Source organism: Oncorhynchus masou, chromosome 30 (genome assembly GCF_036934945.1).
Source record: "Oncorhynchus masou masou isolate Uvic2021 chromosome 30, UVic_Omas_1.1, whole genome shotgun sequence".
Lineage (NCBI taxonomy): Eukaryota > Metazoa > Chordata > Actinopteri > Salmoniformes > Salmonidae > Oncorhynchus > Oncorhynchus masou.
This window is the reverse complement of record NC_088241.1, coordinates 7,586,911-7,599,327: the sequence shown is the minus strand read 5'-3', so window position 1 is coordinate 7,599,327 and position 12,417 is coordinate 7,586,911. Positions and strand designations below refer to the sequence as shown.

The following is a 12,417-nucleotide window of genomic DNA, read 5'->3' as shown; positions in this document are numbered from 1 at the left end:
TCCAAATCTCTCTACCAGTAACAGCACGTTTTCAGTTTTCCCTTCCCCTCTCAGACCACTCCCAGACAGTCCAGGCAAAATTCTTACTTGAGAAAGTACTCTTTGCTAAGAAGCAATTATTTTGTTTATTTTCGATTATTTTAATTGAAACCATTAGAGTAAGGTACCTAATTGTTAGCCAGAATAATTTGATATTGAGATAAAAAATGACTGCATTGGACCTTTAACCTGTATCTAAATAATGTATACTATCTCCATTATGTACCAAATATCGCATTTTAGGATTCTATCAAGTATCTTCTTGATATTCAGCACCTCTACTCTTTGATCATTATATATATTGTTAGTAGACAGTGCACTGGATTAAGAAACAGAAGGGTTCATTTCATCTACTTCCATTTGAGGCTTTATTGAGTTAATTAAATTGTTGAAGCCTCCATTGATCACTCAGATAGACCAAATCCAATAGGAATGAATCATCAATAGGATAGGTTATTGTCTCAATGGTAAATGGTACAGATAAAGACCTAAAGAGGAAGTCTCTACAAAGCAATTGGATGTTATTTTCCACTCATCAACGTGACCTCCAATAACTTCTTTGAGTGGAAATGCCCTGAGGGCATTGTAATGTGTGTACACAGCAATATCATAAAGCTAGGGCCGGGCCTTGTCTTCAGAGAGGACAATTAGAGGGGTATAGGAATATAAAAGGAGTAGGGACATGGTCTGGTCAACACTATAGGTACTTCCATTAGACAGAGCCATCCTTCACCATGGACTATGCACTTTTCACAGCAGCCATTGTGCTTCTAACATCAGGTATGCCTATTGCTACAATTAACATGCAAAACATAATAGGTTTTGAAGGGTGTTATTCAAATATTTTACCTGCTGAAACTATTTAACTAGCTATAGCTATCCTGGACAATGCAATTTTTTGTGTATTTCACAAGCAAGGTTTTTACATAAGCCCATTTACTTAAAAATATTTAAATGTTTTGTTTTTCTTTTCATGTATTGTTACGTCTTACGTGTACATTATTACATTTCCTTCCTCCTCCCTCTGTCCCGTCCAGGTCTGTGTGTAGGTCAGAGTGTGTTACCGCCAGGACCATTGACTGGAGCCATAGGAGGGAGAGTGAAGTTCACCACAACCCTCAGTCCACCAGCCAAACCTTTTGTCTCAGTGAGCTGGACCTTCAACAGGGTCAACATCATCACCTCTACTACGGTCAACATTACTAATGCTGACCACAAAGACCGGATCAGTCTGGACAGAACCACTGGCTCTCTGGAGCTGTGGAACCTGAGCCCGCGGGACCAAGGGGAATACAGAGTCAGCATCATACCAGACGGGGCTCTGGAGCTACAAGGAGCTACCACTCTGGATGTCTATGGTGGGCCACAGTTCTATTATTGGCAGTCACATCACCGTATCTTAGACTCACTAAGGCATTTTTTTCAGCTATGAACATGAAAATTGTATACATTAAGACAGATTATTCATATGTACTGTACCCGTCTTACTCTCCCCATACTGATAACCTCTTTACAGTGTTGCTATCTGCTGCCACCATCAATAGCTCCCCAGCCACCCTGATAGCTGGCATAAGCTCCACCAACCTGACCTGTGAGGCTGCTGGCAACATCAGCTGCATACAGTGGATCAAAGATGGCCTCCCTCTGTGTCCCAGCAACAATATCACCTTCTCTGCAGACAACAGGACAGTCTATCTCAGTCCTGTTCAGGACATTGACAACGGAGAATATGAGTGTTTAGTCAGCAACCCTGTCAGCAACCGGACAGCATCCCACAACCTGACCGTCAACTGTGAGTTCTGCTTACTATTCCAGGAGTGACTGTGATTGTACTTGGCAACCTTGTGTCAATTATCAACTCACTGGATGTTGCCTTTGCTTTTAAACAGTGTATAGACCCACGGAATAAGTATTTTGTTTATTGCATTGATCCTTATTTTATTTGACCATGTTGCAGTTGGACCCCAGAACATTTCAGTATATGGACCATCAGCAGCATCAACAGGATACAGGGTAACTCTGAGCTGTTCGGCTGACTCTATCCCTCCTGCTACATTCACCTGGATGTTCAACAGGACAGAGACAGGTGTTAACAACACCCTGTACGTCATAGAGAGGATGGAGGCGCTACACATTGGGAACTACACCTGCACTGCCACCAATAACGTCACTGGACGGAAAGACTCTGTGGTCCACAAGCTGAGGGGTTAGTTACAGCTCGATGTTGCAGTTAGGATTCATGGAAAAATGAAGTGTATCCAAGATTAAGTACACAACACATATAAGTTAACAAAATAAGTGTATTGTGTAAAGTAAGACAGCTAGAACTTTGTGACTTGGCATTGTACCTTTACTTTGTATTCTATAATCTGAGCCTGGATAATAAGTTGCAAACCTGATATTTCTAATTTGTGTAAATGCAAAGGGTTTATTCGTGCCTTACACTCGTAATTTCATTGGAATTGCTGGATAAGGTTTATCCCTGAGATCACTGCACTCACCTGACGTAGCTTCATACCAGAGCAGGTGATATGACTTGTTCCCCTCTACAGGCTCCTCTGCTGCCCCCATTTGGTCGTTTGCTTTGATGGTGACCAGTGTCCTGGCAGTGGGACTGCTGCAACTGTAGATGTCTGAAAGGAGAGACAGGGACAAGAAGGGTGAGGATGAATGTGATGTCTGCTGTCATAAATGTGATGAGTATGTTTACATGTTTTAATGTTTAAATATTATTTTTTAAGTCTTACATTTATGCAATTGAATACAGAATTGTATGACATTATGTAATAATATTTCATCAATTTATTGATAATGAAAAACAGTTCTATAATAATAGCATATCTGTTGTTGTTGGTATAATAATGGCCATGATTTTGTGTTGGTTACTCTGTGTAAAACATGTTTTGTTGTAAATATTTCTGTAGATTTGTCAACCTCAGAGCCTCTTTGCTGATGAAGGACAATCTTGATTTGAAATCTTCTGGACAAGAGGATGTTGTATAGAATCAAACCTGTCGTTAGTTTTAATATGTAGAGATGTACTTTAGCCTGTCAAACTGCAATATTACCTGGGCTTTATATCAAATATTATGATTTTATATATATATATACACATGTCATGAAAGATTCCTGTACACAGAGCAAAAACATAAATGCAACATGTTAAGTGTTGGTCCCATGTTTCATGAGCTGAAATAAAACATTCCAGCAATTTTCCACATTTGTTTACATCGCTGTTAGTGAGCATTTCTCGATTGCCAAGATAATCCATCCACCTGGCAAGTGTGGCATATCAAGAAGCTGATTAAACAGCACGACCATTACAAATCAAATCAAACTGTATTTGTCACGTGTCAAATACAACACAAAACACTTACCTTGAAATAATTACTTACAAGCCCTTGAGCAGTTCAAGAAAGAGGTAAGAAAATATTTACCAAATAAATTAAAGTAAAAAATTAAAAGTAACACAATTAAGTAACAATAACGAGGCTATATGCAGGGGGTAGCGGTACCGATTCAATGTGCAGGGATGCAGGTTAGTCGAGGTAATTTGTACAAGTAGGTAGGGGTAAAGTGAATATGCATAGATAATAAACAGTGAGTAGCAGCAGTATAAAAAAGGGGGGGCAGGGTCAACGTAAATAGTCCAGGTGGCCATTTTATTAATTGTTCAACAGTATCATGGCTTGGGGGTAGAAGCTGTTAAGGAGCCTTTTGGTCCTAGTCTTGGCGCTCCGGGTGCATGGACGCAGCTTGTGCTGGGGACAATAAAAGGCCACTCTAATGTGCAGTTTTTTCACACAACACAATGCCATTTGCAATTGTAGTTATTACGGATCCCCATTAGCTGCTGCTGCTACTGGGATCCGACAAAATTAAAGCAGTTATAAATAATTTAAAATATTACATGACATTGCATTTCATAACAATTTTCACAACACATCCCTCATGCCACTACTCTACTATCACATATCTACAATACAAAAACCCATGTGTGCATGTTTATAGTGCGTATCTCATCATGTGTGTGTATGCATGTGTCTGTGCCTACGTTTGTGTTACTTCCCAGTCCCAGCTGTTCCATAAGGTGTATTTATACCTGCTTTTTAAATCTGATTCTGCTGCTTGCGTCAGTCACCTGATGTGGAATAGAGTTCCATGTAGTCATGGCTCAATGTAGTACTGTGCGCCTCCCATAGTCTGTTCTGGACTTGGGGACCGTAAAGAGACCTCTGGTGGCATGTCTTGTGGGGTATGCATGGGTGTCTGAGTTATGTGCTAGTATTTTAAACAGACAGCTCAGTACGTTCAGCATGTCAACATCTCTTACAAAAAAAGTAATGATGAAGTCAATCTCTCTTCCACTTTGAGCCATGAGAGATTGACATGCATGTCATTAATGATAGCTCTCTGTGTACTTTTAAAGGGCCAGCTGTGCTGCCCTGTTCTGAGCCAACTGCAATTATCCCAAGTCCCTCTTTGTGGCACCTGACCACACAACTGAACAGTAGTCCAGGTGCAACAAAACCAAGGCCCGTAGGACCAGCCTTGTTGATAGTGTTGTTAATCAAATCAAATCGAAGTTTATTTGTCACGTGCGCCGAATACAATAGGTGTAGGTAGACCTTACAGTGAAATGCTTACTTACAGGCTCTAACCAATAGTGCAAAAAAGGTGATGGGTGAACAATAGGTAAGTTAAGAAATAAAACAACAGTAAAAAGACAGGCTATCTTGCCAATGAAAAAGTAATTAAAGTAGTTGGCAATATCAGTGGGTTTTGTGATAAATGAGCCATCTGATTCAATGAATGAAGGAGCCGAGTTGGCTTTTTTCCTCAATTTAATTTAAGGTGCTCCAAAGCTTTTTACTATCTTTCTTTATATAATTTCTTTGTTTCATAGTATAGTTTAATTTGTATTTTGCTTAGCCACATGATTTCCAAATATGCAGTATGTTTGCCAATCAGTTGGACTGCCAGATTTATGTGCCATACCTTTTGCCTCATCCCTCTCAACTATACAATTTTTCAATTCCTCACCAATCCAAGGGGATTCAACAGTTTTTACAATAATTTTCTTAATGGGTGCGTGCTTATTAGTAACTGGAATAAGCAATTTCATAAATGTGTCAAGGGCAGCGTCTGGTTGCTCCTCATTACACACCACAGACCAGAAAATATTCTTTACATTATCAACATATGAATCACTACAAAACTTATTGTATGTCCTCTTATACACTATATTAGGCCCAGCCTTTGGAACTTTGATTTTCCTAGATATGGCTACTATATTGTGATCACTACATCCTATGGATTTGGATACTGCTTTAAAGCACATTTCTGCAGCATTAGTAAAGATGTGATCAATACATGTTGATAATTTCCTTCATGTGCGGTTTGTAACTACACTGGAAGGTTGACTGACAACCTGAACCAGGTTGCAGGCACTGGCTACAGTTTGAATTTTTTTCTTGAGTGGTCAGCTTGATGAGAGCCAGTCATTATTTAAAATCATGCACCGGTAGAACATAGATGCTACCTCTGGTAAGACGAGGGGTGGGGGTGTGTGTCTTTTTTTCAATAACAGCTGGTGTGTGTGTCTAATATTAAAGAAGTCTTGAGGCATTTCTTGCCTGAGGTAGAGTACCTTATGATAAGCTGTCGACCACACTATCTACCAAGAGAGTTCTCATCTGTATTATTCGTAGCCATCTATTTACCACCACAAAGAGAAGCACTAAAATCGCTCTCAAACCAACTCTAAGGCCATAAGCAAAGACGAAAATGCTCATCCAGAAGCGGCGCTCCGAGTGGTCGGGGACTTAAAGCAGGCAAACTTAAATCTTTTTTACCCAATTTTTACCAGCATGTCACATGTGCAACCAGGGGGAAAAAATCCTACCCCACCTTCACTCCACACACAGAGATGCATACAAAGCTCACCCCCACCCTCCATTTGGCAAATCTGACCACAATTCTAACCTCCTAATTCCTGCTTACAAGCAAAAACGAAACCAGGAAGTACCAGTGACTCGCTCAGTACGGAAGTGGTCAGATGACGCGGATGCAATACTACAGGACTCTTTTACTAGCACAGACCGGAATATCTTCCAATGCCATTAAGGAATACATCACCTCAGTCATCAGCTTCATCAATAAGTGCATTGATGAGGTCATCCCGACAGTGACTGTAGTACATATCCCAACCAGAAGCCATAGATTACAGCAAACATCCACATCAAGCTAAAGCTGCTGCTTTAAAGGTGTGGAAGACTAAGCTGGACGCTTATAAGAAATCCCACTATGCCCTCAGACAAACCATCAAACAAGCAAATCGTCAATACAGGATTAAGATTGAATCCTACTACACCGGCACTGACGCTCGTCGGATGTGGCCGGGCTTAAACTATTACGGACTACAAAGGGAAACGTAGCTGCGAGCTGCTCAGTGACGCGAGCCTACCAGCTAAATGCCTTTTATGCTCGCTTTGAGGAAAGCAACACTGAAGCATGCACGAGAACACCGCTGTTCTGGATGACTGTGTGATAACGCTCTCGGTAGCCGATGTGAACAAAACATTTAAACAGGTCAACATTCGTTGGCCGCTGGCCCAGACGGATTACCAGGATGTACTCAAAGAATGCGCGGACCAACTGGCAAGTGTCTTCACTGACATTTTCAATGTCTCACTGACCGAGTCTGAAATACCTTCATGTTTCAAGCAGACCACCATAGTCCCTGTGCCCAAGGAAGCGAAGGTAACCTGCTTAAATGATTACCGCCCCTTGGCACTCACGTCGGTAGCCATGAAGTGCTTTGAAAGGCTGGTCATGGCTCACATCAACAGCACCCTCCTGGGCACCCTAGACCCACTCAAATCGCATACTGCCCCATCAGAGCCACAGATGATGCAATCTCAATTGCACTCCACACTGCCCTTTCTCACCTGGACAAAAGGAACACCTATGTGAGAATGCTGTTCATTGACTACAGCTCAGCGTTCAACACCATAGTGCCCACGAAGTTCATCACTAAGCTAAGGACTGTAGGCCCTCATTAACAAACAGGCCCTCATCAACATCGACTGGGCTGTAGTGTAGCGGATTGAGAGTTAAGTTCCTTGTTGTCCACATCACCAACGAACTATCATGGTCCAAACATACCAAGACAGTCAAGAGGGAACGACAAAACCTTTTCCCCCTCAGGAGAATGAAAAGATTTGGCATGGGTTCCCAGATCCTCAAAAGGTTCTACAGCTGCACCATCGATAGCATCCTGACAAGTTGCATCACCGCCTGGTATGGCAACTGCTCGGCATCTGACTTTAAGGCACTACAGAGGTAGTGCAAATGGCCCAGTACATCACTGGGGCCAAGCTTCCTGCCATCCAGGACCCAGATATTAGGCTGTCAGAGGAAAGCCGATAAAATTGTCAGAGACTCCTGCCACCCAATTTATAGACTTTTCTTTGCTACCGCACGGCAATCGGTACCGGAGCTCCAAGTCTAGGACCAAAAGGCTCCTCAACAGTTTCTACCCACAAGCCATTAGACTGCTGAACAATTCATAAAAATTGCCCCAGGACAATTTACATTGACCCCCCCCCCCTCTTGTATACCGCTGCTACTTGCTGTTTGTTTGTTACCTATGGATAGTCACTTCGCCCCCACCTACATGTACAGATTACCTCAACTAGCCTGTACCCCTGCACACTGACTCGGTACCGGTGCTCCCTGTACATAGCCTCGTTATTGTTATTCTTATTGTGTTACTTTTTATTTTAGTCTACTTGGTAAATATTTTCTTCTTCTTGAACTGCATTGTTGGTTAAGGGCTTGTAAGTAAGCATTTCACTGTAAAGTATACACTTATTGTATTCGGTGCATGTGGCAAATAAAGTTTGATTTGATCTTGTTGAGCACGTGACCTTGGTTCAAACGCAGGTCAGTCACACTGAGCCTTTAAAAGTTGAGTCTGCGATATGGGTGTATATCCATTGCATTCTTAGGTGTGTAATTGACATGACCAAGGAGCTATTGAAATGTAAAACTATGAAAAATGTATGTTACACTGTGTGATTTTACAGTACACAAACAAGAGTGTGCAATATATAAGGCTAGTCCGTGGGCATTCTGAAAATTTGTTTCAGTCCAGTAGGTCACATGACCAAGGATCTATTGACATTTGTAAATTTGAGAAATCATGTCAAAACAAGTGAGATGAAAATGGACATACTAAAGGCTGTCAATGTGTAGGCCCTCTGACTGTACATTCTGAACCTTTTTAGAGTCCAGTAGGTTACATGATCAAGGAGCTATTGAATTAGTACGTTTATAAAATTTATGTAAAAACGTGTGATATGAACAAACCAAAAGGTGTGCAATATAGAAGGGTAGTCAGTGGACATTCTGAACCTTGTCTGAGTCAAGTAGGTCACATGACCAAGTAGCTATTGAAATTAGAATGTAAAAAAAGTTTGTACTTTGTTTACGCTCCCTAACTAATTCAACTAGGGATACAAAATGCTGCTCACATTTCCACATGTTTATTAACTTTGGAAAGCAAACTCATATCCAAAAGGTGAAAATAAGACCTGTGCAATATTGTGCGCAATTTTTCATACATCATGACACTTATTTGGAGTCTGCGGCTCAAGTGGTTTGAAAGCGCGAATATCCATTGAATATCCAGCTTGAAACTCTTTTTACCGCAGTTGTTCAAATGTAGACTAAATACTTTCTGTTCTCCTTAAAATGATCACGACTATTGCATCGTAGACTACATCTTTGAAAACAGAAGTTTAAAAAAAAAAAACTTTTAAGTGGATTTCTGTTTTCTCACTGGAAAGTATTTTTGGGGCCTTCGTAAGCGCTTTTAAACCGTCTTTTAATTTACAAATATGTTGGCACAGGGGACTCGTGATATGGCTGCGTTATTGATGTCAAGCTAAATCAGGCCTTTTGATTGGAACAGATTGTTTTAGTTTTGTAGGCACGGCTGCCTATTTAATTATCTAATTCATGCTTCAAGCCTTAGCAGTCATTCTGATTTCATTCTCAATGATCAGTGCTTTAGTTTATTATGTTGCTGTCCAGCAGTTCTGAATTTGTTATGCACCCGACATTCCACATTTGTTTGTGCAATAACCTTTTTATTTGAACATTTGAAAAGTTCTGGTGTGTGTAATAAGCTATTTGATTTAATTTATATGTTACAGCCCTTTGGTTTCACTTAAATATGTTGAAATGGAACCAAATTATCTCTTTCTGTGTTCAGTCCTTTTAAAACAGGATAGATTTGCTATATGGTCTACTACGGTGTAGGTATAATGTGATAGTCTTCCTATAACCAGCCTGAGTAGGCCTATAACGCCATTCCTATTCTATTCAGAGTTTAGAGAAACAAAATCCATACATGGAGCAGGGTTCAGTTCATGAGATGAATAAAACATCTAATTCCATTATTTTATTGGAATTTCAGTTAATCTTCTGCATTCTATATGGTGCACTAGTTTTGGCCAGAACCACATAGGTAGTGGATTAGGAGTCAGCAAGCATAGCAGGATCACTCAAACTTCCTCCTTACAGAGGAAAAAAACAGCTGTTGCATCTGCTACATGTGTAATGTGGTTCAGTGTAGGAAGTTTCTATGAAAACTCCCCTGATGGCATTTAATGTAACATAGGTCATTATGGTCTGAGGGTCTGAATCATGGTGGTCTGAGTCCTCCTCATTCAAATGAGGAGGACTTCAACTGGTGTGTGCAATTTAAGGGGATACAATTTGTACTTGTGTCTCAGTGTGCTGTTACCTGGTCTATATTACATTGAGCAATGAGACATAGCTGGATGGCTGAGGTATACAAAGACCAGTGTCTCATCAGAGGTGGAGTAAAGTAGTGTCTAGTCTTCTTGGCTGGTCATCCAGTGGTTTGTTGTGTCCATGTTTACTTGATTAAGGTGTAAAACGTGTGTGTAATTACTGTACTCTACTGTACACAGTAATCTATAGTACAATAATTTAATTTCAATGAAAGGAAACTGTAGCTGTATGAAATTAGCAACGAGTGCAGTTATTGTGCAGTTAGGGCTACGTGCAATTACAAGGGGGAAGGAAAACCATTTAATGTAACTCCACTGTAAATGTTCAACTCAAAGAGCTGTAAAGTATGGCCTAGGTAACAACAAGCGGTTTAAAGAGATAAAAAAGATTTCTGCTTTACTGTGAGTATGAACAGAGTGAGAGAGATGGCTACTGCAGTTTGCATTGCTGTTGGAATACCTTGTTCTGTTCCAGTTTTAGAGAGTGCTTCTAGTACACTCACAGTATGATGCTATACAATAGGCTGAGGTGACAAGGAAGTTCTGGTGACAAGATAACGAGGAAGTTCCCCATTTACTGTAAGCCACATTGCAGTGACCTTTGTGTCCGTTCAGGTAATGGCCCTGTAATGTTATTGTGATACAGATATTTATGGTTTACTGTACCTGAAGGAGAGGAAATCGGTAAACTGGATAATGATCTGCATGGCAGATAAACACACACCTTTTCCTAGCATCGTCATTCATTAATGTGATCCACCATTCAGGATTGGGCCTTGCTGTGGACCATGATCCGGAATGAAGTTAGGGCACAAGGATGAGGACCAAAACTACAGCTTTTAATGAATCCAATGCTTCTCACCCACTCCCTTGGCTGAGAAGCAACCCCCACAATAATCCAATAAGCAAGCTCTAGTTTAGTTATAACTTTATTCAGTCTTTACCTGGACAGCCACACCCTCAATTAGCCAATTACTCACATTTGTTAGACAATGTTACGTTTTTTTCCCTTTATTATAAATACACTGAACAAAAATAGAAATATAACATGCAAAAAACAAAGATTTGACTGAGTTTCAGTTCATATAAGAAAATCAGTCAATTGAAATAAATAAATTAGGCTGTAATCTATAGATTTAACATGATTGGGAATAAAGATATGCATCTGTTGGTCACAGAAACCTTTAAAAAGAAAAGTAGGGGTGTGGATCAGAAAACCAGTCAGTATCTGGTGTGACCACCATTTGTCTCATGCAGCGTGATGTAACGTCTGCTTCCAACTCACACTCTCAAACACATAGATCCCCTGAACGCAGCTCACTTCCAGATCCTAATCACCTGAATTCTGATCACCTGTTCACACACCTGTATGTCATTATCACACACTATTTAGTTCAGTTCTTTGCACCCTGTCATTGTGAGCTATTGTTTGTTTTGTGACACACTTTCAGTCAAAGTGCTGGGTTTCCCATAATGGAATCCTCCCGTGTTGGATAGTTTTTGTCTGCCTCACTAACGATGCCTTTTTTACCTATTCCCTGCCTGTATTTTAGCAGATCGGATTTCCTGTTATCAACCTATTGCCTGCCTGATCTTCCGAACAACGTTACTAGCCTTCTCCCTGCCTATATTGTTGCCTTTTTGGACCCTCTGTGTATGACCCTCTGCCTGCCCCTGGACCCAGCTATCTGGCTCCTCATTTTGGTCCTTTACAAATTAACACCCTGCGCTTGAAACCAACTCTGTCTCCCATTGTGTTCATTACACGTGACACATCTCTTCTGTATAGAGTGGATCAGGCTGTTTATTGTGGCCTGTGGAATGTTTTCCCACTCCTCTTCAATGGCTGTGTGAAGTTGCTGGGCATTGGCGGGAACTGGGACATGCTGTCATACACGTCGATCCAGAGCATCCCAAACATGCTCAATGGGTGACATGTCAGGTGAGTATGCAGGTCATGGAAGATTTGGGACATTTTCAGCTTCCAGGAATTGTGTACAGATCCTTGCAACATGGGGCTGTGCATTATTCATGCTGAAACATGAGTTGATGGCGGTGGATGAATGACACGACAATAGGCTTCTGGATCTTGTCATGGTATCTCTATGTATTCAAATTATGATCGATAAAATGCAATTGTGTTTGTTGTCTGTATGGTTTGGTCCTGGGCTGGCATGGTTGTACATGGTCTGCGGTTGTGAGGCCTCTTGGACATACTGCCAAATTCTCCAATATTCTCTAAAGCGGCTTATGGTAGAGAAATGAATATTAGATGCTCTGGCAACAACTCTGGTGGATGTTACTGCAGTCAGCATGCCAATTGCACTCTCCCTCAACTTGAGAAATGTATGGCCAGGAGTACGAGTAGAGGACATCATAAGGCTGCTTCCAACTGCTCCACAACAGATGCAGGAGGAGGCAGAACGAAACAGGAGCTGACACTGCCATAGTCCATTTGGGGTCAAATGACATCAGGAGGGCTAGCTCGGAACATCTGATAATTGATTTTTAAATAACTAATTCTATTATTAAAAGACTCCAAAAAACGTCCAAT

At 41.0% G+C, this 12,417-nt stretch overlaps 1 protein-coding gene across 1 annotated transcript; it reads left to right on the top strand.

Annotated features, from left to right (window-relative positions):
* Nucleotides 1–747: 747 nt before the first annotated feature.
* On the top strand, nucleotides 748–3,224 carry LOC135523060 (carcinoembryonic antigen-related cell adhesion molecule 1-like). Its single transcript, XM_064949785.1, has 6 exons — nucleotides 748–819; nucleotides 1,077–1,397; nucleotides 1,556–1,831; nucleotides 1,997–2,245; nucleotides 2,592–2,699; nucleotides 2,964–3,224. Exons 1-5 carry the CDS (start codon nucleotides 774–776, stop codon nucleotides 2,666–2,668), a joined length of 969 nt encoding a protein of 322 aa, XP_064805857.1. The 5' UTR covers nucleotides 748–773; the 3' UTR covers nucleotides 2,669–2,699; nucleotides 2,964–3,224.
* Nucleotides 3,225–12,417: the final 9,193 nt, after the last annotated feature.

What these genes read in the sequence shown, in the direction of transcription:
- LOC135523060 (XM_064949785.1), top strand. Translation starts at nt 774, where the DNA reads ATGGACTATGCACTTTTCACAGCAGCCATTGTGCTTCTAACATCAG. An exon ending in CCACAACCTGACCGTCAACT is followed by an intron (nt 1,832 to 1,996) that starts GTGAGTTCTGCT and finishes ACCATGTTGCAG; the next exon opens with TTGGACCCCAGAACATTTCA. An exon ending in TGTGGTCCACAAGCTGAGGG is followed by an intron (nt 2,246 to 2,591) that starts GTTAGTTACAGC and finishes TCCCCTCTACAG; the next exon opens with GCTCCTCTGCTGCCCCCATT.